This window comes from Melospiza melodia, chromosome 11, assembly GCF_035770615.1.
Source record: "Melospiza melodia melodia isolate bMelMel2 chromosome 11, bMelMel2.pri, whole genome shotgun sequence".
Taxonomy (NCBI): Eukaryota; Metazoa; Chordata; class Aves; order Passeriformes; family Passerellidae; genus Melospiza; species Melospiza melodia.
In genome coordinates this window covers 30,796,239-30,819,208 of record NC_086204.1, presented here as the reverse complement: position 1 = coordinate 30,819,208, position 22,970 = coordinate 30,796,239, and the positions used below count along the sequence as shown (strand labels likewise).

Genomic DNA, 22,970 nt, shown 5'->3' with positions numbered 1-22,970 from the left:
CCACTCTCCTGCAAGGCCAAAGCCTCCATGGACATCCAGGCTTTGCTCTCCTTTCCCCCAGAACTGTCACAGAATCACAGAATCACAGAATTTCAAGACTGGAAGAGACCTATAAGATCATCTAGTCCAGCCGATGTTCTAACTGTTCAACTAGATCATGGCAGCAAGTGCCACATCCAGTCTTTTTTTAAATTCTTCAAGGGATGATGCCTCCACCACCTCACTGTCCAGCCTGTCATCCAGGGGAGGCTGTTCCCGGATGGAGGAGCTGAAACCTCTGGAAGGGCTGAACAGAGTTCAGTGAATTTCAGGCTCCTTTTCCCCCCTCCCTCCCGGGCAGCTGTTCCCAATCTGCTCCCTCAGCTCCGGGTGAGGCTGGGGACCGCTCCTGCATCCTTTCCCCGTAAATCCTGGGATTCAGAGAGGGCCGAGAGGAGGCTGTAATGAAAATGCAGGATTTTATTTAAAAAATGACCAAGAAAATGCCCTTGCAGAACGCAGCAGCAGGAGCTCGTTCCCTCCCCTCCGGTCCCGCTCCCGCAGCGCAGCCGAGGCCCGGCGGGACAGGAGAGGGAAGCCTGGATTGCACAGGTGGAGCAGCTTCCAAATCCAACAGCATAGTTTGGTCTTTATTCTAACAATGACACAACCCAAAGTGACTATGAGTGAAGGGAAGGGAAAACCAGGGAGCGGACGACAGGAAAACCAAGAGAGGTGACTCGTTTTCCATGGGAGTTACAAACTGTCAGGAACAGAAAAGTGAAACTGCAGCATTACAGGAATTGGTTAATCCGGATTAAATAACGCAGTTCTCCTGGCGGGAATTACAACTCAGGAGCAGAGACAGAAAATAACAGAGGGCTGTGGGAATACCAACGGAACCGGGGGATTCCAGCACAAACACACCCGGGAGGGACGAACGGACTCGACGCAGGAACAGGAACTGCTGTGCTGGGAGTGCAGTGCCTGGACAGCAGCTCCGGAGAGGAAATCCAGGGTGTTTCCTTTGCCACGGGACAGAGCAGGAGCTTGGAAGACCAGAGGAACAGTTTGGTTCAGAAACAACCCGCGGGATCCTTCCACAGTGAGGTCGCAATTGGGTTGAGCAAAATTCCCGGTTGTCTTTTAAGAGCCATAAAAATCCTCAGGAAAAAAAGAAGTGGTGGGAAGGGAGCCCCAGCCTGGGCAGGAGCAGCAGGATGTGATTCCCACCAGGTCCAGCTCCCTTCTCCTCCTGCCCTGGACTCCAGCTGGGGCATCCAGGGCTGCTCCTGGTCCCCTGACATTCCCAGGCCACAGGGACGAGCTGGAGCTGCTGCACAGACACAATCCGTGGATCTGTGCTCACTCCCAGGGACCAAACCCTCCTGAACACCTGGCCTGGCCTCCAGGAGAACAAAGCCCAGGTGAGGCTCTGCTGGATCAATGCTGCTTGGAAAAGGAATTTCCCAGAGCCACGGGACAGGGGAGGGACCCTGTGCCCCAGGCTGGGGCTGGGAACACCCTGGACACACATCCGGGCCCACAAACATTCCCTGTGTCCATGCAACACAACCCAGTGACAAAAACAGGCTTCAGTGGAGAACACACGGGTACAAACACGGATCTCAACGTGGGCAGCCCCTCGGGATGCACAGGCTCAGCCCAGTGTCCCTCTGACTGAGAATTCCTGCAGTGCATCCATCGGGAATGCCCAGCTGTCCCTACGTGTGAGAACTCCTCACCAGGAATGTTCAGACAGGAAACACATCCCAGGAGGAGGGACAAGTACTGAGAGCAGCTCTGGGAGCCCAGGGGCTGCCCTGGGAGCTGGGGGACAATGCAGGGAATTGCCATCCCTCAGCTCCACAGGGAGAGCAGGAGCAGCTGGAGTTCCTGGGATAACCCAGCACAAGGACAGCCCAAAGCTGTGCCCACATTCCGAGGCAGAACAAGCCTTAGGAGCAGCTTCCTGCAGCCCTTCCTGCAGCCCCTGGAAGTGTCCCAGGGAGCAGCCCTGTCTGGGGGTGAAAATCCCCCATGTCTGCAGCCAGAGGCCACAGGAACCACAGGAAACGCTCCCAGGACCTGCCCTGGGCTTTGGGCACACACCCTGCGGCCACCAGGGCTGTCCAGAGGGGACAGAGCCACAGCAGCCTCAATCCCACAGGAGGCCACCCAAACCCTTTTTGTTTTCCAGTTCCAAGGCCAGGATCCCCCCTGGGATCCAGCAGTGGCTGCACCGCCCAGGCCCCACAGCCCCAGCAACACTTCCACGGAGCCAGGGATGGATTTGGGATGAGCAAAAATGCAAAGGACACAAAGCCATGGATGTCCCTGTACCACTGAGCAAAGGGAGCTCTGACATTCACCTCGGGCAGGAACCTCTCACCACTGGAATTCACCTGGCACAGGTCCTGCAGCTACACAAAACACCCCAAAGGGAGCCCTGGAGGGGACAGGGAACCCCTGGCAGGGGAAGAGCCCTGTGCTGCCCCACAGGCTCCGATCCAAGCTCCAGCTCAGCCCCACAGACATCCCCAGTCTGTCCCAGAGGACCCCACCTGGCTCCCAGGAGCAGCACGGACGGTGCCAGTTCATCCCAGAGGTGTGAAACACATCAGGAATTCATCATGACTTGGGAGAACAAGTTCCATCATTCCCAGAGGATGCTCCACACCTGCCCTGACACGGCACTGCAGGACTCATTTCCCTTTGCTTGTTTTCCCTAAAGTTTCATTTTGGATTTGAGGTTGAATTAACAACAAAGCTGCACTGCTCCCCTGTCCCAGTGTTTCCCTGTTCCCCAGGTCCACAGAGGAGCTGGGAAAGGACCAACCCCACCCTCCCACTGCAGTGCTCCTGGACTTTGCTGACAGTGCTTCCCTGGGCCTCCTCTCTGTCCCTCCCCAGAGCAGCCTCTTTGGGATGGATCAGAGATTCCAGCAGTTTGGAATTCCCTGCTCTCAGGTGTGCCTGACACCTTGCCCTGTGCTGAGCCCCTTCCTTGTCCCTTGTGCTCAGCACAGCTGTTCCCTCCACTGAGCATCAATGATCCTCTTCATTATAAACTTTGATCCTTAACTCTATGGAATTCCAGAAAAAGTTTTACCTACAGTGCACAAAGAATATAATTTGGAAAATATTTACATTTTTGTACAATGACACCACAGCACTTGAATCTAAATTTCTTCATACAAACAAATAGCACCATCAGCCTTCTGCACAAGTCTTGCCTAACAAACCCCAAAAAGGTGGATTATTGTTAGATGAGGAGACTGGAACAACTGGGAATGGGAATAAGCTCAAGGAGCTGGAGTACTGAACCATCCATGAAGGGGGGCTGCACCAGATGAGCTTTAAGGTCCCCCCACCCCACACCAGCCTGGGATTCTCTGTGATTTAAACACCAAGAGGCAGGGAATGAATGTGGGAGCAGCCCAAGCTGCCCGTGAGCACCAGGGTGGCCCCGAGTGCAGGGAGAGCTGCTCCTGCCGTGAGGGGCACTGCCTGAGCCCCTCCCAGCGCCCACACACGGACCTGGCGCTGCTCAGCCTCTCTCAAATAAAGGATAAACAACGAGTGACATTCCTGGCCAGGCAGCCCCGGGAGCCAGGCAGGAGCAGGGAGCAGGGAGGGAAGGGGAAGGGAGGGATCAGGCAGGGCCAGCAGCGGGCTGGGCCGGCGCTGCCGAGGTGCCTTGCTCCCTGCAGAGCACAGCTGGCTCTGCCTGGGTGCAGCAGGAGATCCAAGTGTCAGTGGTGCCCATTTGGTGCATTCATCTACAGCCAAGGCATTGCTCCAGGATACCTTCCGACATTCCAACATTCCGTGCCTGAGCTGGGAGCTCGGGGAGCAGGCGAGGGACAGGGAGCTCACCTCACCCCAGCCCCAGCTCGGTGCCAAGGTCCAGCAGTGCCTCGCGGATCACCACAAGTGTAAAAAATTTAAAAAGCAGCAGCTCCTCCCAGCTGGGGCGGCAGCTCCGAGCCGGGAGCGGCTGTGCCAGAGGGGGTGGCAGCGGGAGGCTCTGGGAGGCGGGAGCTGGAGGGGCTGGGTGCCCAGTGCAGCGCCAGCTCCGTCCCTCGGCTGCGGGCTCACGAGCTCGTCCCTTGCTGTGCCCCGCGGCCCTGCCCTGGCCCTGGGACGCCGGGCTGGTGCTCCCAGGAGCTGCCAGCCCCCCCTAGAGGTCCGGGAAGCGGCTGGGATCCTCCTTGTAGTCGTCGGGAATGGTGAAGATGGAGTCATCGAACTCGTCGTAGCGGAACTCCTGGAACGTCACAGTGGCCGTGATGGTGGGGAACACCGGGATGTCTGCGGGGACAGGGCACGCTCAGGGACAGCCACAGTGCCACCAGTCCCCACCCCTGCCAGGCTGGGAGCAGCCTGGGTTACAGTGGGAGGTGTCCCTGCCCATGGGAATGGGAGCACGAGCTGGAATCTGAGGTCATTCCCAACCCAAACTGCTCTGGAATGCTGTGCGAATACAGCAGAACTGGCAGGCTCACACAGCTCCCTGCAACTCCAGAACCCTGCATCCTTAACAAAGGGGATACTGCTTCTGGGATCATCTATCCCAGGAATAAGCTGACCTCAGACATTCCCATCTGTTACAAGTGCAACAGTTTTCTATTTTTCACTTTAAATCAATCTATCCCCAGTAATCCCTGAAGAAAAGGAAACACAGGAATGTTACAAAATACTCCATACCTGAAATCCTCCCCTTGTGCAGGAATAATCCAGCACATCCCACTGCCCTTGGAGCAAGGCCCCAGCACTTCTGTGCTCCTGAACTCTCAGTAACACATCCCTAGGTGAGGGTTCCTCCCCAAAACTCCACAAAAGACCTTCTGAACATATTGCAAGAATAAATGCATGTGTTTCGATCTGGATTGGATATTTGGGAAAATTTCTCTTGGAAAGGGTTTTCCAGCATCCCCATGCCTGAAGAGATTTCAAAGTTGTGTAGATGTGGCACTGGGGGACATGGGGCAGTGGTGGCCTTGGCAGTGCTGGGGAATGGTTGGACTCAGAGGGCTTTTCCAACCTAAAATTCTGGATAAATAAAGCCCCAGGAGCTGCTGTGTGCTCTTACCTAATTTGACAGGAAAGCCTGGTGGAAGCTTCATTTGAACAAATTCTCTAAGTTTGTTAAAGTGCTTGAAGGGTGCAATGACTTCTAAGACATTCAACAACCTGCAAAGGAGAGCAGAGCCCGTGACAGATCCTCCTGCCACACACACCCTGTCCCTCTGGACAGCAAAACGTGACCCAAAGGGCCCAGGGGACACACAGGGTGACAATGACAGCATCCCCCTTCTCCATCCCAGGGCTTCAGGGTCAGCCCACATCCAGAATTACAACAAACCAACACCAGGACAGCAACTCTTTATCCTCATTTTCCACAGGAGATGAGGGATGAGGTACCACCCCTGTTTCTCCATGGACATGTGGAACTGACCTGGCTTTACACTGGGTTAGGGGACACAACTTTGTGCTAAAATTTATTACAGGGAGAACCATTTCAGAATTCTGTGGGATCAGACACCACAGATAACCCTGATAACCCTGCCCAAAACTCTGCTCTTATCAAGCCAGGTAAGGGCTTGGCTCCTCCCCCAGTGCCAGCAGCTCCCAGTTTAAGGGATTCCTTGCTCAATAGCCTGACTGCACTCCCACTCCCACTCCTGGGGATCTGGAGGGTTCTTTCTGCAGCTCATGAACACACTAAAACATTCCCAACAGGAATAACTCCCGTGGCCAGGAGCTTTGACTCACGATTCGATTCCTAAGGGGAATTCCTGGCTCATTGCTATCGTGGCTTTGAAGGTTTTCTTGCTCTCCTTGCAGACCAGCTCCCTGCCCAGGTGAGGAGCTCTGTGAGGGAGAGACAAAGTCAGTGTTTCCCAGGGCAATCGTGGGTTTAGAGGAAGGAAAACAGACTTGGGTTGGAAAACCTCAGGGAGGAATCCCTACTCCCAAAGGGTTTGGTTTATTGTAAAGCTGTGCAGAACAAAGATAAAAAACCTCTTAGTTTAGATTACTCTGCTAAACCAGGAGACAAGACAAAACCAGGAAAACTACTCCAATAAAATAATTCCTCATAAACACAGTGTTAATAAACCCTACAGGAAGTGTTTATTAACCACTACCCAGAAATGCCCATGGCAGGGGTGGAACTGGATGGGTTTAAGGTCCCTTCCAGCCCAGAGCATCCCAGGACTCCCTGCCTGTAGCTGAGGCACTGACACTGCTCCCACACACAAGGATCCCTTCCCAGCCCTCTGGAGAACAGACACTGAGACACCAAACCCAGCGCTCCTCCCTCCCCACAAGCAGCACCCACCAAGTGGAGACCCCAAAACCCCCAGAGACCCCCAGCCCCCTGCCAGGGATGCAGAGGGGTCCCGGGAAGCCCTGGCAGGCCCAGCAGCACTCACTTGCCACTCTCTGCAGAGATGTACTCCTCCCAGGAGATGGTGTTGGGGGACGGCGGCGTCAGCGACTGCCGGCGCACGGGCTGTGGGACAAGAACAGCTCAGCTCGGAGCTCCTGCCCCCCTTCCCTCCTGCTGCCATTCCCACCTGGAGCTGCCCCCGGCTCCAAACACAGCCACAGCCTGCCCTGCTCAGCCAGCCCCTGCTCTCAGCCCCCACGGGCACCTTCTGCAGGACTGGGCTGTGCTGCTCCCCCATAATGAGTTAATTCGGGGCTCTGAGTGCCAAGGCAGCAGCTCCAGCTCACACAGAAATAAATTAATCACTTTAAAAGCTCTGTGTGTGCTCCCAGCTGAAGCCTGGCTCTTTCTGAAGAGCTCTTGATTTCCTGGTGCTAATCACAGGCTTCCTCCCATTTTAATGAAGCTCAAAGGAGCACGATTGCCTTTCTGGCTTCCCTTTCATTCCCAACAATCGACATTGGGTCTAAAAGAATCCGCAGTTGATTTGCCACAGCCAAACCCCTCATCTCTTCTAAGAGACAAATTAAGGCTGAATACCCAATGTAACCACAGAAATCCCTCCTTGTGTGCACTAATCAGGCTAATTCATTAATGCATCACCAAAATTATACTTGTGGGTCATGTTTGTGATTTTTAGATTATGCCAATCAAAAGAAAATAAAAACATTATCTATGTATTTTGCACCACGAGGAGTGGTGTTCAAGATTATTCTCCCACATCCTGGGCAAAGTTAATCAACTGTACCTCAAAATTCTGCTCCATGAGGTTTCCCCCTTTGCTCAGGCTCTCCATGATCGCTTTATTCCGAAGGATGTCCTCCTCACTGAGATGTTCCCTTCTTTTCCTGGATTCCAACACCAGTCCATTCACCAAGTAGAAATCTGCCAGGAAGTTTCCTACTCTTTCCTGCACGAAAGGAATCGGGACATTAATGACTCACAGAAGATAAAATACTAACATTTTGATTCTTGTGTATCAAATAATGGCAATAAGGGAACCTGGGGATTGAGCCAGAATTCCTCCAGCCCCCCACATGGGCTGGCACTGAGCAATCCCAAAAATCCAGCAGGAACAGGTACTTCTTATGCAGGGAAGCTTTAAGACAGAGATTGTTGAATAATTTGAGTGAAATCCCTTTCCAGAGCACTCCCATCCCTGCCTTTCTCCAGCAGGAGCACACAGAATCCTTCCTGCACTCCCTGGAACCAACCTGCAGAGATCAGAGCCTCCTGGAACAAAACCATTCCCAGCACAAGCACAATCTGTCCTCCCCCTGCCCAACAGCTACAGAATCCTTCTTCCTTGTTTTCCCTGCTGAAGGCAGTCCAGCAGAGAGATCCCACATGAAATGAATTTGTGCTCATTTGGGATACAGGGACAGGGATTTTTCCTTTGTCCAGCACACCTTATCCTTCCAGAATCCTGGATTGGTCTGTGCCACAAGGGACCTCAAAGCCCACCCCATTCCAGCTCCCTGCCATGGCAGGGACACCTTCCACCATCCCAGGCTGCTCCAAGCGCTGTCCAGCCTGGCCTGGGCAGCCAGAGTTTCTCCAGGAATCTGCCCCAGTGCTTCCTGCAGTGCCTTTCCCTCCTGCCTCCTGCCCAGCAGCAGCTCTGAGCCCCCCTCACTCACAGTTTTGTCCTCCCTGAAGAGCCACCCAGTCTGGGCCCGTGTGAACGTGATGGATTTGGTGGATAAGGTGGCAGAGTAAATATCGCTGCTCATCAAAATGTCAACCTCCTCTTCTGTCTCCATCTCAGATTCCTGGAAGAAAAATTCCAAAATACTCAGCAGAACTCAGCAAACAACGATTGCTTCCTCTAAAGAGACACCAATAAACACAAATGCATAAGCCTTGTCCTTTGGATCTTTTCCCAGAAGCAGCATTTCCTGCATTTTCAAGCGGGTTTATAAAACCTCTGGCCAAATGGTTTCCAAATAGTTTAATCTTGAATATTAATGTGAATAAAGCATCCCAATGGGATTTATGCAGCAGCTCAGCAGCCACACCCTTTCCACAGTCAATAATCCATCTGCTTAAGTGATTGGGGGATAAAGCTGTAATTAAAGACTTGACTAATTACAAGGGGTCCAGTGAGTCAGACCCTCACACTGTTATCAGCTGAACTGGCCATGGAGTGACTAAAAGGATGCAAAGCAGTGGGAACAGGTCTGAAAATCCACCTGAGGACAGCTGAGTTGAGCCCAGTGGAAAGATTAAAAGCAGCACATCATAATTTAAACCACATCTTTCCAGTCCATTCCCATTCCAGCTTCTCCTCAACCAGAAATCTGGATTCAAAGCTGGCTTCCCTCACAAAATTTGCTTTCACCTTCACAGCTCAAGTTGGAAGAACTGAGGTAAAAATTCTTTGCTTTGCAGCTCTTTGGGTGTTTCTGAGGCAAATTCTGTTTGACACATTCCCAAAAGAGCCTGGGATGTGTCCCACCCCCTTCCCAGAGCTTTACCTCGTGGTGTATTCGCTGATAAACTTTTTGCTCATTGTCTAAAACTACAAAAGATTCGGAGGGTGCGGCGTCACCGTTAAAAATGAAGCTTAAATCCCCTCGTTGGCACTTCATGTCAGTAAAGTCTATCAGAGTTGTGTCCAGCCTGTGAAAACAACCCCAAATGTCACAAAAATTACCCACAAATGCAGGAGGAAATTCAGCTTTCAAGCAGGAAAGTGCATTTTTTAATGGCAAACAAACACATGAAGGGCTGAGTTTTCATAGGATTTCGTAAGTGAGGCCTGGATGCAGAAATCGGCAAAAAGTTGCTATAAAAGTGAAGTTTTCTTCAGAAAATTGTATTTAATACTGCCAGCATGAGGAGGGGAGGGGGAGAGAATCTATTCAGTGCTACACACTGAGAAACAACTCCTCAGCAGGGTCCTGACTTGAATAATGACACTGGGACATGACCCAAAATCTGAAGAGGACTCAGCAGGACTCGGCAACAAACTCATTTTTTAAAATTTTATTTATTTTCATTGCTATTTCTATTTTTCTCCCTCACCAACACCAAAGACATGCGCCTGCAGACCTGAGTAACTGGAAGAAGATGGACCTGAGGCCATGGATGTCTGTAGTAATTCATGTCCACTATTGCCAGAGCATTTATTTCTCATAAAGAGGTGGTTAAAGAACCTCAGCTGGGTAACTTCAACTCTAAAGTGGTGAGGGATTAAAACTCCTCATAGATTTGCCTCTGATTCCAAGGAAAAACCTGTATTTATCTATTTCCCCTCAGTTCATGCCTCATATAGGCAGAGCATTCAGAAATGAGAAGGAAAGCAACAATCCCAGACTCAAACTTCACCTAAAAATTCACTTTACAGACCCAAGCTGCCCCTTAATTACAACAAAAATTTCTACAGATTGAATCTCCAGGATCATATTCTTGCCTCTCTGTTTTAAATTTTGGGCCCTAAAGAAAATGCCAGAAAATACATTTGGTTCCAAACTAAAAAGAGTTGAGCTCAGAGAGACTCCTGAAATCCCCCACTGAGTTTGTGAATTTGTCACATTAAACACCTTAAAGAGAGAAATTATATATCACTTTTTGGGTTTTTTTTTTGTTTTGTTTTGTTTTTTTTTAAGTAGAGACTGGAGCAGCAACACTTCTCCAGGAAATACTGGAATTTATTTGCAATTGTGTTATAAATACCCAATCCCTGTTTTTCACTGGCACATCTGGTAGATAAAGCCTTATCTAGCTGAACTGCTCTTGCTCTATATTTAAGTTATATTCAGCTCAACAGAGATAATCAGAGAGCCTGAAATCGCAAGGCTCAGTGCTGTGCCATGGATGAGCCCAGGCTCCTCAGGGATTCAGGCTCACTGGGATCCAGCTTTTCCCTGGCACAGAAGTATTTGGGCACAAAAGCAGCACTCACCTGATATTTATACCTTGTTTGTGTATTTTACATGCATCAGAAGGCAGAATTCGGGAAAGTAAAGGCACTAAAGGAGGGAGAGAAAAGGCAATCAGGGCACTGAGATCCCTCTGCAAAGTATTCCCATTAAAACTATTCCATCAGTCTGATTCTGGATGTGTTTAAATGAAAATACAGCATTTTCCAACATCTCAATCAAACACAACATCAGGGGTATTCCTATTTCATAAAACTGATTTTTTGTAATTGTAATTGCACACCCGGCTTCCAATATCAGACAGAATTTGTATTTCCATCACAAGTAAACCATTTATAAATCCTAATAACTGTGGCTGTTCATAATTTGAAATCTGGGATTTAACAGTTTATGTAATGCACCAAGGGAAAGAAAGCCTGGTTCCAATTAAAGCAGAACAGCCACAAGCATAAAAATGATCCAAGGTATTAATATTAATTATTAAATTAATAAAAGACATAAAATCACGGAAGTCCAGACTGGTTTGGATTGGGGGGACCTTAAGGGTCATCCCCATCCCACCCCACTGCCATGGCCCAGGTTCTTAAAGCAAAGAGCTACCTCCCCTCCTTAGTGAGTCACTGGAGGAGAGAATTCAGATCCAAAAGTGAGTAAGCAAAACTAAATCTGGAAAAAGTTGTGTGTCCTTTCCTCAGCACTGAGATCCCAAGCACTGTGGCTGTTCCAGCCTGCAGCACAGAACAAGTGTGCTGCAGGCTGATTGCATTATCTCCCTGGGGAAGGGACATGGAAGCACTCACCCCAACTTTGAAAATCCCAGTGAAGCTCTAGATAGAAGTCACCTAGCTGAGAAGAAAAGAAGAATGTGTTAACAAGTCTTTCAGGCTAAGAAACTGTAAAATGTGCTGGAAGACAGGCAGAAGTTGTGTTTGGCAAAGAAAACTTTCTCTAATGTTGTACTTGAATTTGTACTGAACTGAAACATCACTGAAGCTTTAGCTGCAGCAGAATCAATAATGACAAAATGATGTAACTCATCTGAACTCACATTTTTAATAATTTCTTAATACTAGGTCAACTATCAAGCCCTGGATTGCAAAAGATTTATTGGAAACATGTGTTTAAAAAGCACCTATGGAGCTCTCTGCTTGCTTTGATTGATCCCATCAATCGCACAGAATTAGAATTAATTATACAATAATTAATGAGTCAAGTTTCAGGCAGGAGTGTTGCAAAGACCAATTGCCAGTGGCCTGGTGGAAATGTGCTGAAGTCATCAGGTCAGAGCACGTGTGAGCCAGAGCCAACCCAGCACGAGGTGCTCAGGGATCACAACACAGCTCAGCCTCCACAGGGACAAGTTAATGAACTTCTGATAAATAACTGGGCTTCTACAAACTGCTGTCCCCAAACTGAGCAATATTTCACTGTGCCCAAGGGGAACTGGCTGCTGGGTGCTGATGGAGAATGAAACCAAAAATCTCCTCCAGCACTGGGCAAGGGGATTTGGGGACTGAACACACCAGGAAATTATTCACTGGCACAAGATTTAAGAAAAAGTTTTAAAAATCTAATGAAATAGATTCTTTAACTCTGAGATTGCAATGATGATGAGCAGGTCTGCCTTACACAAACCTTATATTTGAATTTCTAGAAGTTGAAAGGAAGTATGACCTTAAAATAAATATAATTCTGGCTTAAAACAGAGCCAAGATTGCTTTTAAGAGCAGAAGATTGGTAAAAACATGGAAAAAACTTGCTGGCAGTTTTCCAGAGTGTCCATACTCAGAGCACAAGTCACTGCTTTCCACCCATCTGGTTTTGTCAGCACAACTCACCTCTTTCAGGGCTTTTAATAACCGAGGTCGCTTCTCTTCAACACTTTCCCTGGACTGCTGCTTGAGCTTCCTCAGGAGTGCTGAAACTACACAGGAATTAATCCATGAACTCTGGTTGTTTGGTAATTACAGGTGAGTGTCTTACTTGAGGTCTTAAACCCAACAAAGCAATGGAAGATTTCATCAGACCTGAGGAATTAATCCCAGCTACAGGAACTGCACATTAACCTGCTCAGATCACCCCAGGAAGGAAAGCCTCAACAATTGTTTGTAAAATTAACTATAGAATCATGTCAAGAGGGTTTGTACACAGGTATTAGTAAATATGTGGATACAAATATACTGAGTAACATCTACTCCACTGAGAAAATCAATAGTGAGGAGCTGACAAGAGAATGCTGTTGGTAGATTATAAAGTAGTGCATTAATATATTAATAATATATTTATATGTGCAATATGTAGTGAGTTTTCTGCTATAGGAATGCACCACCACACATGGTAATACCAAATACTATTAACATCCACCAGTGAGTAGCAGCAGAATAATTTCCTTTTGCTACTCCATGTCTGAGGTGAATAAACAATATTTGAATAATACATAATACATAAATTACATTCTCCCACTGGCCTATTGAGATGCAGCCTAAAAGCCACATCCCACTGGCAACTGACACACTAACAAACCTGTGACCACAGGGAGCAGGCCAAGGAGATGATCCCACCCAGCCCAGATCCATCTGGATCCTGTCCCTGCCATTCCAAACCCAGAATATGCTCGTGCAGAGCTCTCCCAATGCCCTCAGTCTGAGCAGAGTTAACAGCTTGCTTATGTAACCCAGTGCAACTTCTTATCAAGGAAATGGATGTGCCTGATCATGTTCAGATATAAAATGTTCAGCTGATTAAGAGAAACCCTTCAGAGAGCTGAAAGAGGGCTGTGGGAAAATAACCCAGCTTGAGAGCTCTGCTTTCCTGCTCTGAATGAGCCCCAATTTGGGATTAACTGGCAAACTGGGATGAATGAAGAGGGGCTTACTCATCTGTCTGTCTCCATAGCTGATGGCTTCGGCCAGAGGGCTCCATCCCTGAGCGTTTTTCACCTTTACTGGAGCATTATGGGCTAAAAGCAGGTGGGCACATTCTGCAACAAAATATCCACAGATATTTACAGTAAAGGATGCAGCAGGAGCAGTCCGGATAAAACTCTACCAAAGCAATTCATATCAAAGATATTACAGAGATTATCAAAACACATATCTGGGTTCTGACTCACTCTAACAAACAAAGCCATTTATGAAAGGACTTCCAGCACTTCCCTGTTCAATATTATCACTAAAAATAATTGGTGATCAGCCACCAATTATATAACACCGAAGAGACTTGTCCCTCCTGCTACGTGGAGTTTGCTTTTTATAATATTTCTGCATGTCAGATACACACACCACCATGGAACAAGGATATTTATATTTAATGCATGACATCAGCTCTCTCTGCTGCACACACAAAGCAGAGATACCTCAGGGCCTTCATCCCTCTCCAAGGGGTGAATGGATCATGGGGACACGGATTTGGGGCAACTCCCATCAGGTACAGGGGAGGCAGAGGAGCCTGAGGCACCAACACATCCCTGTGTGCCAGAACATCCTGGGGAATCTGGATTTAAGGAGGGCAAACAGGCACCGCTGAGGAAAGCCTCAGAGCAGGTGTGGAACCAACAGCTGCATTCCCCATCCACAGGTGGACACGATGGTGGAAAACTGAAGGAAGCAAGGAGGGTTTCAGTGCTCCCATGTGCTCCTTGGAAATGGTTCTGCAGTTTCCAACCATGAGGAAACCTCAGCACATGTCACTAAAGCCACCCTGAGCTGTCTGGAGGTGATGCAGCAGGGCCCAGCTGTCTCATCACCAGGACAGGACTTCCTGGGTTGTTTTCCTACCACAGGTGCCACAGGAAACTGCACTGGTCATTCCAGATGCAGCAGCTGTGAGTCAGGGCAGGCTGAGTGGCTGGGGAGGAAGAGATCCCTCCCTGCTGAACAAACTGTCTCCTGTGGGATAAACAAAGGCCCTGACTAACCCAGCCAAGACACCCAGGGGTTTTTATGGCTCCTTAAACAGTGCCCAGGACAACAACATCACTCTGCAGGGAGCAGGCAAATCAGCTCGGAATCTCCAGCCAGATTCCATTTCCAGTTCAATAAACAGGCTGGGAGAGCTGGGGGTGCTCAGCTGCAGGGGAGAAGGCTCCAGAGAGAGCTCAGAGACCCTGGCAGGGCATGAAGGGGCTCCAGGAGAGCTGCAGAGGGGCTGGGGACAAGAGGAGACAGGAAAGGGGGAATGGCTTCCCACTGCCAGAGGGCAGGGTTAGGTGGAATTCTGGGAATAAAGCTCAGATTTCCTTTCCCACTCTTCTTCTCCAAATCCATGTGGCATCTTCCTCCCAGAAAACCTCACTAGCTTGAAACACAAGCTCACACTCAGGAAAGGGAAAAACCCCTTTTTTCCTCTTGCCCCCAAATCTTCAGGATCGCTGAAAAGGTAACAAAACAAATGGTTCTACCCACCTTTATGTCCCAACATCACAGCAAGATGTAAAGGAGTGTTTCCTAAAAGAAACCACAGAAATAAAAGAGATGAGATGAAAGTCAGCAGAATCCATTGCAATCCCTTCCTTAGGAAACTGCAGTTCCTGCTCTAACCCAGGAACACAGCAACACCCACCAGAGGAGTGACATTTGCTTGGATTGTGATTGTCAAAATAAATATATTGAGACACATTTCGTGGGCCAAGAGAGGGTTTTTAATGATATCTTGAAACTCACTCCAGGCAAAGAGGTCCAGAGGTGTCTTTGAGAAAGACACAACCCCTGTGCTCCCCACAGGCTGAAGGGTCTGATCCCTTCCCAGCCTGACATATCTGGGTTAAAAGCTACTCACAGATATGATACTGATTAAAAATTTAACAGCCTGTTTTATTAATATTTCAAAGACTGAGTACTCATTTTTTACAACTACAGTACTGGGCATATTGAGAAGGAACAGCACCTTCACTACAAAGCTGCCTTTTGGCTGTTTCCAAAGAAAGCTTTGGAGATATCAGCAGCCTCTCAAAGCTGTCCCCATTTTCCTGGTGATGCTCGTGACACAGGTGGTATTTGTGTTGGTAAATATTCACTGTGAGGCACCCAGAGCTGTTTTTCCTGGATTATTGCTGCTACCAGGCTCATGACACCATTTATTCAGGCAGCTTAAGGATGTAAAGTTCTCCCATTTAACTGTATTTTGTACATTTAAACATCTTCTTAGAGCAGTCAAGAGAAAAAAATGCTGGAAAACAAATTTTTTGTGCAATTCTAACACACACACACTCGGCTGAGAGCTGTTCTCTAACTCCCATTTTGTCAGCAGGAACAACCTGCTCTGTGCAGAGGGTGTGCTGCACATCTGGAGAGGCTGCCACAGGAATGCCAGCACCCTGCAGCATCAGGGGAATTCAGATGGAGATGGGAGCTCTGTCCTGCCTGCCCAAGAGGGCTGACAGGGCTGTTCAAGGTGTCCTGCATCTCATCCTTGCAGGACACTGGCAGCATCCCAGGCAGCCACAGCCCAGCTCATTATACACTGACCCAGCTCAGCTCCTGCTGCTATTAATAGCTGCTCCAACATCTGGGAGCACAGCACTGGGAGTCCTGCATGCTGCCAGGCTCTGCCAGGGGATGCCAATAACCTTCCTGAGGAGCAGGTCTGAGAGGGAGCCACACCGAGTGCCCAGGAAACACCAATTACCTGACCCAAGGGGAAACATTGGCATAAAATCACGGAGTCACAGGAATGGTGAGGGTGGAAAAGCCCTGCAGGATCACCAGCACTGGGTGCCACATCCAGCCCTTCCTTGGGCACCTCCAGGGATGGGCACTGCAACCCTCCCTGGGCAGTTCCAGGGCCTTCCCATGGAGCCCCCTTTCCATGGGGAATTCCTGCTGATGTCCAGCCCAGGTCTCCCCTGACAGAACCTGGGGCCATTCCCTCTGCTCCTGTCCCTGTTCCCTGACTGTCCCCTGGCTGTGCCCTCCTGTCAGGAGCTGTGCAGAGCCACAAGGGCCCCTGAGCCTCCTTTGCTCCAGGCTGAGCCCCTGCCCAGCTCCTCAGGGATTCTGCAGCCCCTGCCCGGCTCCTCAGGGATTCTGCAGCCCCTGCCCAGCTCCTCAGGGATTCTGCAGCCCCTGCCCGGCTCCTCAGGGATTCTGCAGCCCCTGCCCAGCTCCTCAGGGATTCTGCAGCCCCTGCCCAGCTCCTCAGGGATTCTGCAGCCCCTTCCCAGCTCCCTCAGGGATTCTGCAGCCCCTGCCCGGCTCCTCAGGGATTCTGCAGCCCCTGCCCAGCTCCTCAGGGATTCTGCAGCCCCTGCCCGGCTCCTCAGGGATTCTGCAGCGCCTGCCCAGCTCCATTTCCTGCCCCAGACATGCTCCAGCCCCTCAGGGTCTTTTTTGGAATGAAGGCCACAGAATTGACCCCAGGATTTGAGGTGGGGCCTCAGCAGTGCCCAGCACAGCCACAGCCCCCTTTCCCAAGAAATCAGTGCTCCAGCAGCTCCTGGAATCCTGCCTGTGCCCATCCAGGTGGGCAAACAAAGCCTGCTGACCCAACACCACACCTCAAACACAGCACCTGTCCCCACACACGTGTGGCCTTTCACCTCTGCTGAGGTACCTGCCCACCCACAGGGAGCCAGGGCTGTTTTCCAGCAAGAGGATTTGTCTGTTCAGGATTTAAGCTCTTAAATGCATGTTATAATAAAGCTGGAAGTCATCTACTAGGTGTAGCTACAGGCTTCTCCCAGGAAACTCATTGTTTGGGAATAATGACACCGGCCTTCCTCTGGGCAGTGATTTGGAGGTTAATTTGGGAAGCTGGGGAGGCACTCAATTAACACTCAATTGCTTTTAGCAGAACAGCAGGAGTCTCCCATTCCACAGGATTTGGCTTTCCTGCACTGAACCAACACTAAAACAGGCCTGGATTATTAACAATAAATTCTCTCTCCCCTCTGTCCAATCCTTAGCACATCCCTGGATTCCTCTGGCTTATTTCTGAGCAAATCATCAGCTGGAGTGTCCCCCAAATGATTCCCAGTTCCAGTGTGTGTAAACAAGTGACAGATGGAAACAGGCAGGAAGAAAACAATAACAGGGAAATGTTACTCAGGCCTTTGGAATGTCAAACCATCAAGAGGTTTGTTGTGGGTGTTTTTTTTTAGAATAGTTCAAGTAAAAACTTGGAGGAAGATGATGAGTCAGAGATCCCCAAAGTGTCCCAACTCTGCACAGAGCTGGGAAAGCAGGGAGATCTTAATTAGAGATTTATATATGGATCCAAAAAGGATGGAATCAATGTGTGAGATACACACTGAGGGTGACAGCACAGCAAAGAGGGATCAGGAAGTGCCTTCAAGGAAAAATTTGGAGCTGCTGCTGCTGCTGCTGCTGAGCTGCTTGAAGGGGAACTGGAGGAGGAACAGGAGAAGCAGCAGCAGGAATAGAGAGAGTGGGAAAATTCCTCCCCGAGTCTGCTGCTTTCATTCTAGCAGGATTTGCTGGAATGAAGGTGGCAGGATAAACAGATCCGTAGCTGGATTTGGAGCTCTGCCCTTAGGAAAGCGCTGTGCCAGCTGTAGGGAACACTCCTGCCCATCCTGGCTGGGAGCTGAGCCCTGTGTTACCCTGCAGCCCTCAGCTGCCTTCCAGTGCCACCACAGACACAGCTGGAATCCCCAATCCATCGCTCCTGCCACCGTGCCAGCCCCAGAGATCCTTCACCTTCGTGCTCCCTTTGAATTTCCAGACCACAATGAAGCAGAGCCCATCTCCTTATCAGAAACACAACACAAGCCTGCTCTTTATCACAACTTCTCAGACACCACACACGTGGAGCTGGGAGTTCTCCAGCAGAAATGGATCACGTTACTCTCGAAACGGCTATTGAAATAGAGATTAGAGCCAACCATGAAGGTCAAGCTCATCCCCCAGGCTGATTTATTTGTTAACAGTATAAAATATCCTCCAAATTAAAACGTTTTGAAATGTCCTGGCAAGACATTCAATATTTACAAATTTCAGAGCAGCACAGGGATCAGATTCCATCTCTGTCACTGACACTACTGTGGACAAGGCATTTGCAGAGGAGCAGCTGAGAACAACTCTCTCAAAATCCAGAGCCACAGCACTTAAAAAGAAAGGGGGAAAAAAGGGTTGATCTTTGTAGCCCAGGGAAATATCCAAAACTGCTCTGCCAACAGCCAAAGGAACAACTCAGCATCCCCCAAAGCAAACAGGTGACAGCTCAGACACCCTAAAAAAGAACGAATCTTTTAAATGCAGTGGGGTCTTAGACACAGAGCAACACCTGCTCAGAGGCAGCTCTGCCAGCACAGTGCTGGTACTGGAGCTCACAGTGCTCATTCATATTATGAAAATCATGGAATTACGGAATGGTTTGGGCTGGAATGGACCTTAAAGCCCATCCCTGCCATGCCAGAGACACCTTCCACTGAATCAGGATGCTCCAAGCCCTGTCCAGCCTGGCCTTGGGCACTGCCAGGGATCCAGGGGCAGCCACAGCTGCTCTGGGCACCCTGTGCCAGGGCCTCAGCACCCTGCCAGGGAAGAATCCCTTCCCAGCATCCCATCCATCCCTGCCTCCTGTCAGTGGAAGCCATCCCCCTTGGCCAGTCACTCCATCCCTTGTCCACAACCCTTCCTACAGGGTATTCACCCACCCTTATGAAACTCCCTTGCAAAACTCCCAAGGAATTCCCTATTTCCCGGTCCAGCATCCGCATCTCCCGCCCCGCCGGGACGCGGCCCGAGCCCCGGTTCCCCGGTGCGTCCCGCTCACCGTGACTGTCCTTCTGGGCGATGCCCTGCGTGCGGATGAGCGCCGAGAGCCGCCGCACGTCCCCCTTGAACACGCACTCGTGCACGGGGAAGGGGCCGCGCTCGGGCCCGGCGGGGGCGGCCCGGGCCGGCGGGCGGTGCCGGTGAGCGCCGGGCCCGCGGTGCCCCCCGGCGCGCCCGCCCTTCCCGCCCGTGAAGGCGCCCCCGGGCGCCGCGGCCGCCTCGTCCTCGCCGGCCGCCAGCAGGTCCCCGTCCTCCTTGCTGGGCTTGTGGTCCCTGCGCAGCGAGCGGAGCTTCTCGCCGGTCATGGCCGGCGGGAGCGCCCGCAGCGCTCGGAGCCCGCGGGGCCGGTCCCGCCCGGAGCCCCCGGAGCGGCCGCAGCTCCGCCCGCGCCTCACGGGCCTCGGCTCCGCGCCGCCATCTTCGGCCGCTGCTCTCGCGAGACTGCGCCGCTCCGAGAGAGCGCGCGGGAGGAGCCACGGAGTGACCGGGAGGGGCGGGGCGGGATCCGCCCAACGGGGACGGCCTGAGGGGAGGAGGGATCGGGGATCGGTCCCAGCAACCGCATCCTGAGGGGAGGAGGGATCGGGGATCGATCCCAGCAACCGCATCCTGAGGGGAGGAGAGATCGGGGATCGGTCCCAGCAACCGCATCCTGAGGGGAGGAGGGATCGGGGATCGATCCCAGCAACCGCATCCTGAGGGGAGGAGGGATCGGGGATCGATCCCAGCAACCGCATCCTGAGGGGAGGAGGGATCCGGGATCGATCCCAGCAACCGCATCCTGAGGGGAGGAGGGATCGGGGATCGGTCCCATCAACCGCATCCTGAGGGAGAGATCGGGGATCGATCCCAACAACCGCATCCTGAGGGGAGGAGGGATCGGGGATCGGTCCCATCAACCGCATCCTGAGGGGAGGAGGGATCGGGGATCGATCCCAGCAACCGCATCCTGAGGGGAGGAGGGATCGGGGATCGGTCCCATCAACCGCATCCTGAGGGAGAGATCGGGGATCGGTCCCAGCAACCGCATCCTGAGGGAGAGATCGGGGATCGGTCCCAGCAACCGCATCCTGAGGGGAGGAAGGGTTGGGGATCGATCCCAGCAACCGCATCCTGAAGAGAGGGATCGGGGATCGGTCCCAACAACCGCATCCTGAGGAGAGGGATCGATCCCAACAACCGCATCCTGAGGGGAGGAGGGATCGGGGATCGATCCCAGCAACCGCATCCTGAGGGAGGGATCCGGGATCGGTCCCAGCAACCGCATCCTGAGGGAGGGATCCGGGATCAGTCCCAGCAACCGCATCCTGAGGGAGGGATCCGGGATCGGTCCCAGCGACCACATCCTGAGGGAGGGATCCGGGATCAGTCCCAGCAACCGCATCCTGAGGGAGGGATCCGGGATCAGTCCCAGCAACCGCATCCTGAGGGAGGGATCCGGGATCGGTCCCAACAACCGCATCCTGAGGGAGGGATCCGGGATCGGTCCCAGCAACCGCATCCTGAGGAGAGGGATCGGGGATCGGTCCCAGCAACCGCATCCTGAGGGAGGGATCGGGGGTGGATTCCAACACATCCTGAGGAGTGGGATCGGATATCAGTCCCAACAGCAACACACCCTGAGGGACGGGATCGATCCCAACAGGCACATCCCAAGGGGCCGGGACAGGGAGACTCCATGACTCTAAGCAGTTGTTCCAGTGCTTTCCCACCCTCCATGGAAATTTATTTGGGAAATGATGGGGCCTGGACAAGTGTTCCTCAAAGAGAAAACCGGGACAGCGCCCCTGTCCTGGTGCAAGCCCTTGCAGGTGCACTGTCAGCTCAGAAAGGACCTGTCTGGGTTGGAACTTCCCAATTCCCCACTACACGTCCTGCTCCTGGGCCAGTTCTGCAAGTTTCTGCTTCAAATATGGGATGAGTAATTGTGAAAATGGTGGTGTCCCAAATTCCTGGTGAATTGGATTTTTTAATAATTCTCCCAGGGAAAACAACCCCCAAGTTGCCAGGGAGACCAGACCTGCTGTGATAACAGAATTAGCAGCCTGGTGGCCTTGTCTTTCCTGAGTTCACATCATCTCCCTCATCCCAAGTGACCAAGAAGAATTCTAGGCAGATTTAGGAATTCCTGTGCTTGCTGTCCCCAGCTGCTTCCCACACAGCTTTTTACAGTCCTAATACACAATTTGAAGTAATTCTAGGAAAAAAATAGAAAAAAACTGAACAATTTGCTTTTGCTCTATACTCCAGTGGTCTTTCCACTGAGATTTTTCTGTCTTTCCCTGGTTTTTTGAGGAAAGTCAAACCCATTTGCAGGCAGAATGTGAGAGGCTGGCACTGTGAGCAGTTCTGACATGTCCTGTTCTCCCATGCTGGAAACACGCACAGAGCACGGCTGGTCTTGTGGAATGGAGGGATTGGCTCAGGTTTTAGCTGATGGTGGAAGCCTCACGCTGCATTTTTAATTACTAGAGGCATGAAGTCACCGTTTACCAGCTTATTATGGACTCCCTTATTCACCCCAGAAATGGAACGAAGGCATTACTCATGGGAAGGGCTCTGGGAAAACTGGTGTTTGTAGGGAATCCCAACTGTGGGATTACTTTACACTTACAAATTCTTGAGAATGGCTTTTTTTGTCTGCCTATCAAGAGAACTTTCCTACAGCAAGCAGATTGATCAACAGGGGATGGAATTCCTGCCTCCTAAATCCCAGGTTCCTGCCTGTATGTGAGGCTGGGGCATGGTACTGCACACATCCAGAGGTTTGCTCTTCTTAGATCCAGCTTTGCTCACATTTTATCCATATTTTTGTTGTAAAAAAAAAAAAAAAAGTTTCCTTACAAAGTCTAATATATAAATCATTCATCAGTGGCCTTCAGCACATGTGTGTCCTTTGTCCTCAGATGTCAAAGTGCTGTTCCATGGACATCAGTCCACGTAGGATAACCTTGGCAGGGAGACTCAGTGAATTAATTTTTAATCACAGAACTCCAGAATGGGTCAGGCTGAAGGGACCACAGGGGCTCCTCTGCAGTCACCTCCCTGCTCCAGCAGGGACATCCCAGAGCACAGGTTTGTGTCCCAATGGTTCTGGAGTATCCCCAGAGAGGAGAGTCCACAGCCTCTGTGCACAATCTGCTCAGGGCTGGAGCAGAAGCTCTGCCTCCTGTGCTGGGGGAATTGCTGGGCTCAGTCCCTGCCCATGGCTCTGGGGCCATTGCTGGGTCTGGAGCGGAGCCCTCTGACCTCTGTACACAGGGACACCCAGGAACAGACAGGGACACGAAGGGATAGACAGGGACACAGGGATACCCAGGGACACCCAGGGCTGAGGTCCCTCTCCCTGGGGCTCCTCTCCAGGCTGAGCAGCCCCAGCTCCCTCAGCCTTTCCTGGGCACCGAGATGCTCCAGGCCCTTGCTCAGCTCCAGGAGCTCCTGTCCCTGCTGTGCTGAGGATCCAGAGCTGGACACAGCACCCAGAGGTGTCCCCAGGGCTGGACACAGCACCCAGAGGTGTCCCCAGGGCTGGGCACAGGGGCAGGATCCCCCTTGACCTGCTGGGATTGATTGTGGTACCCCAGGATCCCACTGGGCACCGCTGGCCGGGCACAGCTCGTTGTCCCTCAGCACCCCCAGGTCCTTCCCCCAGAGCAGCTCCAGCCGGTCCCCCGGCCAGTGCTGCGCGGGGGCTATTCCCGGTGCTGAGGTACTGCAGGCAGCGCTGCCGGGCAGTCAGCACGCTGCTCCCTGTGGGTCATTCCCGTGCTGCCAGATTGTTCCCGGTTCCTCCCGGGAAAGGCGCCCCTGGGTCCCGGCACGGCTCCCGGGAGCGGCCCCTCAGCGCGCAGCGCGTGGCGCCCCCCAGCGGGCGGGCGCTGCCTGTGCAGGGCGGGCCCCGCCCCACCGGCAGCC

General features: G+C 51.6%; 1 protein-coding gene across 1 annotated transcript; it reads right to left on the bottom strand.

Moving 5' to 3' along the window:
* Positions 1-439: 439 nt before the first annotated feature.
* On the bottom strand, positions 440-19,391 carry ANKRD13C (ankyrin repeat domain 13C). The gene is made up of 13 exons (XM_063166316.1): positions 19,054-19,391; positions 14,724-14,765; positions 13,196-13,300; positions 12,159-12,244; positions 11,121-11,166; positions 10,344-10,410; positions 8,914-9,058; positions 8,077-8,208; positions 7,185-7,346; positions 6,420-6,499; positions 5,758-5,856; positions 5,075-5,175; positions 440-4,293 (listed from the first exon to the last, which is right to left on the bottom strand). The coding sequence occupies exons 1-13, from the start codon at positions 19,358-19,360 to the stop codon at positions 4,163-4,165; spliced, it is 1,503 nt and encodes a 500-aa protein (XP_063022386.1). The 5' UTR covers positions 19,361-19,391; the 3' UTR covers positions 440-4,162.
* Positions 19,392-22,970: the final 3,579 nt, after the last annotated feature.

Bases quoted from the DNA above. Each gene is read 5' to 3' on its own strand.
- ANKRD13C (XM_063166316.1), bottom strand. From the start codon at position 19,360: ATGACCGGCGAGAAGCTCCGCTCGCTGCGCAGGGACCACAAGCCCAGC. The intron at 14,766-19,053 runs GTGAGCGGGACG...GGTTTCTTTTAG, and splicing joins CGCCCAGAAGGACAGTCACG to GAAACACTCCTTTACATCTT. The intron at 10,411-11,120 runs GTGAGTGCTTCC...TCCCTCCTTTAG, and splicing joins CTGGGATTTTCAAAGTTGGG to TGCCTTTACTTTCCCGAATT.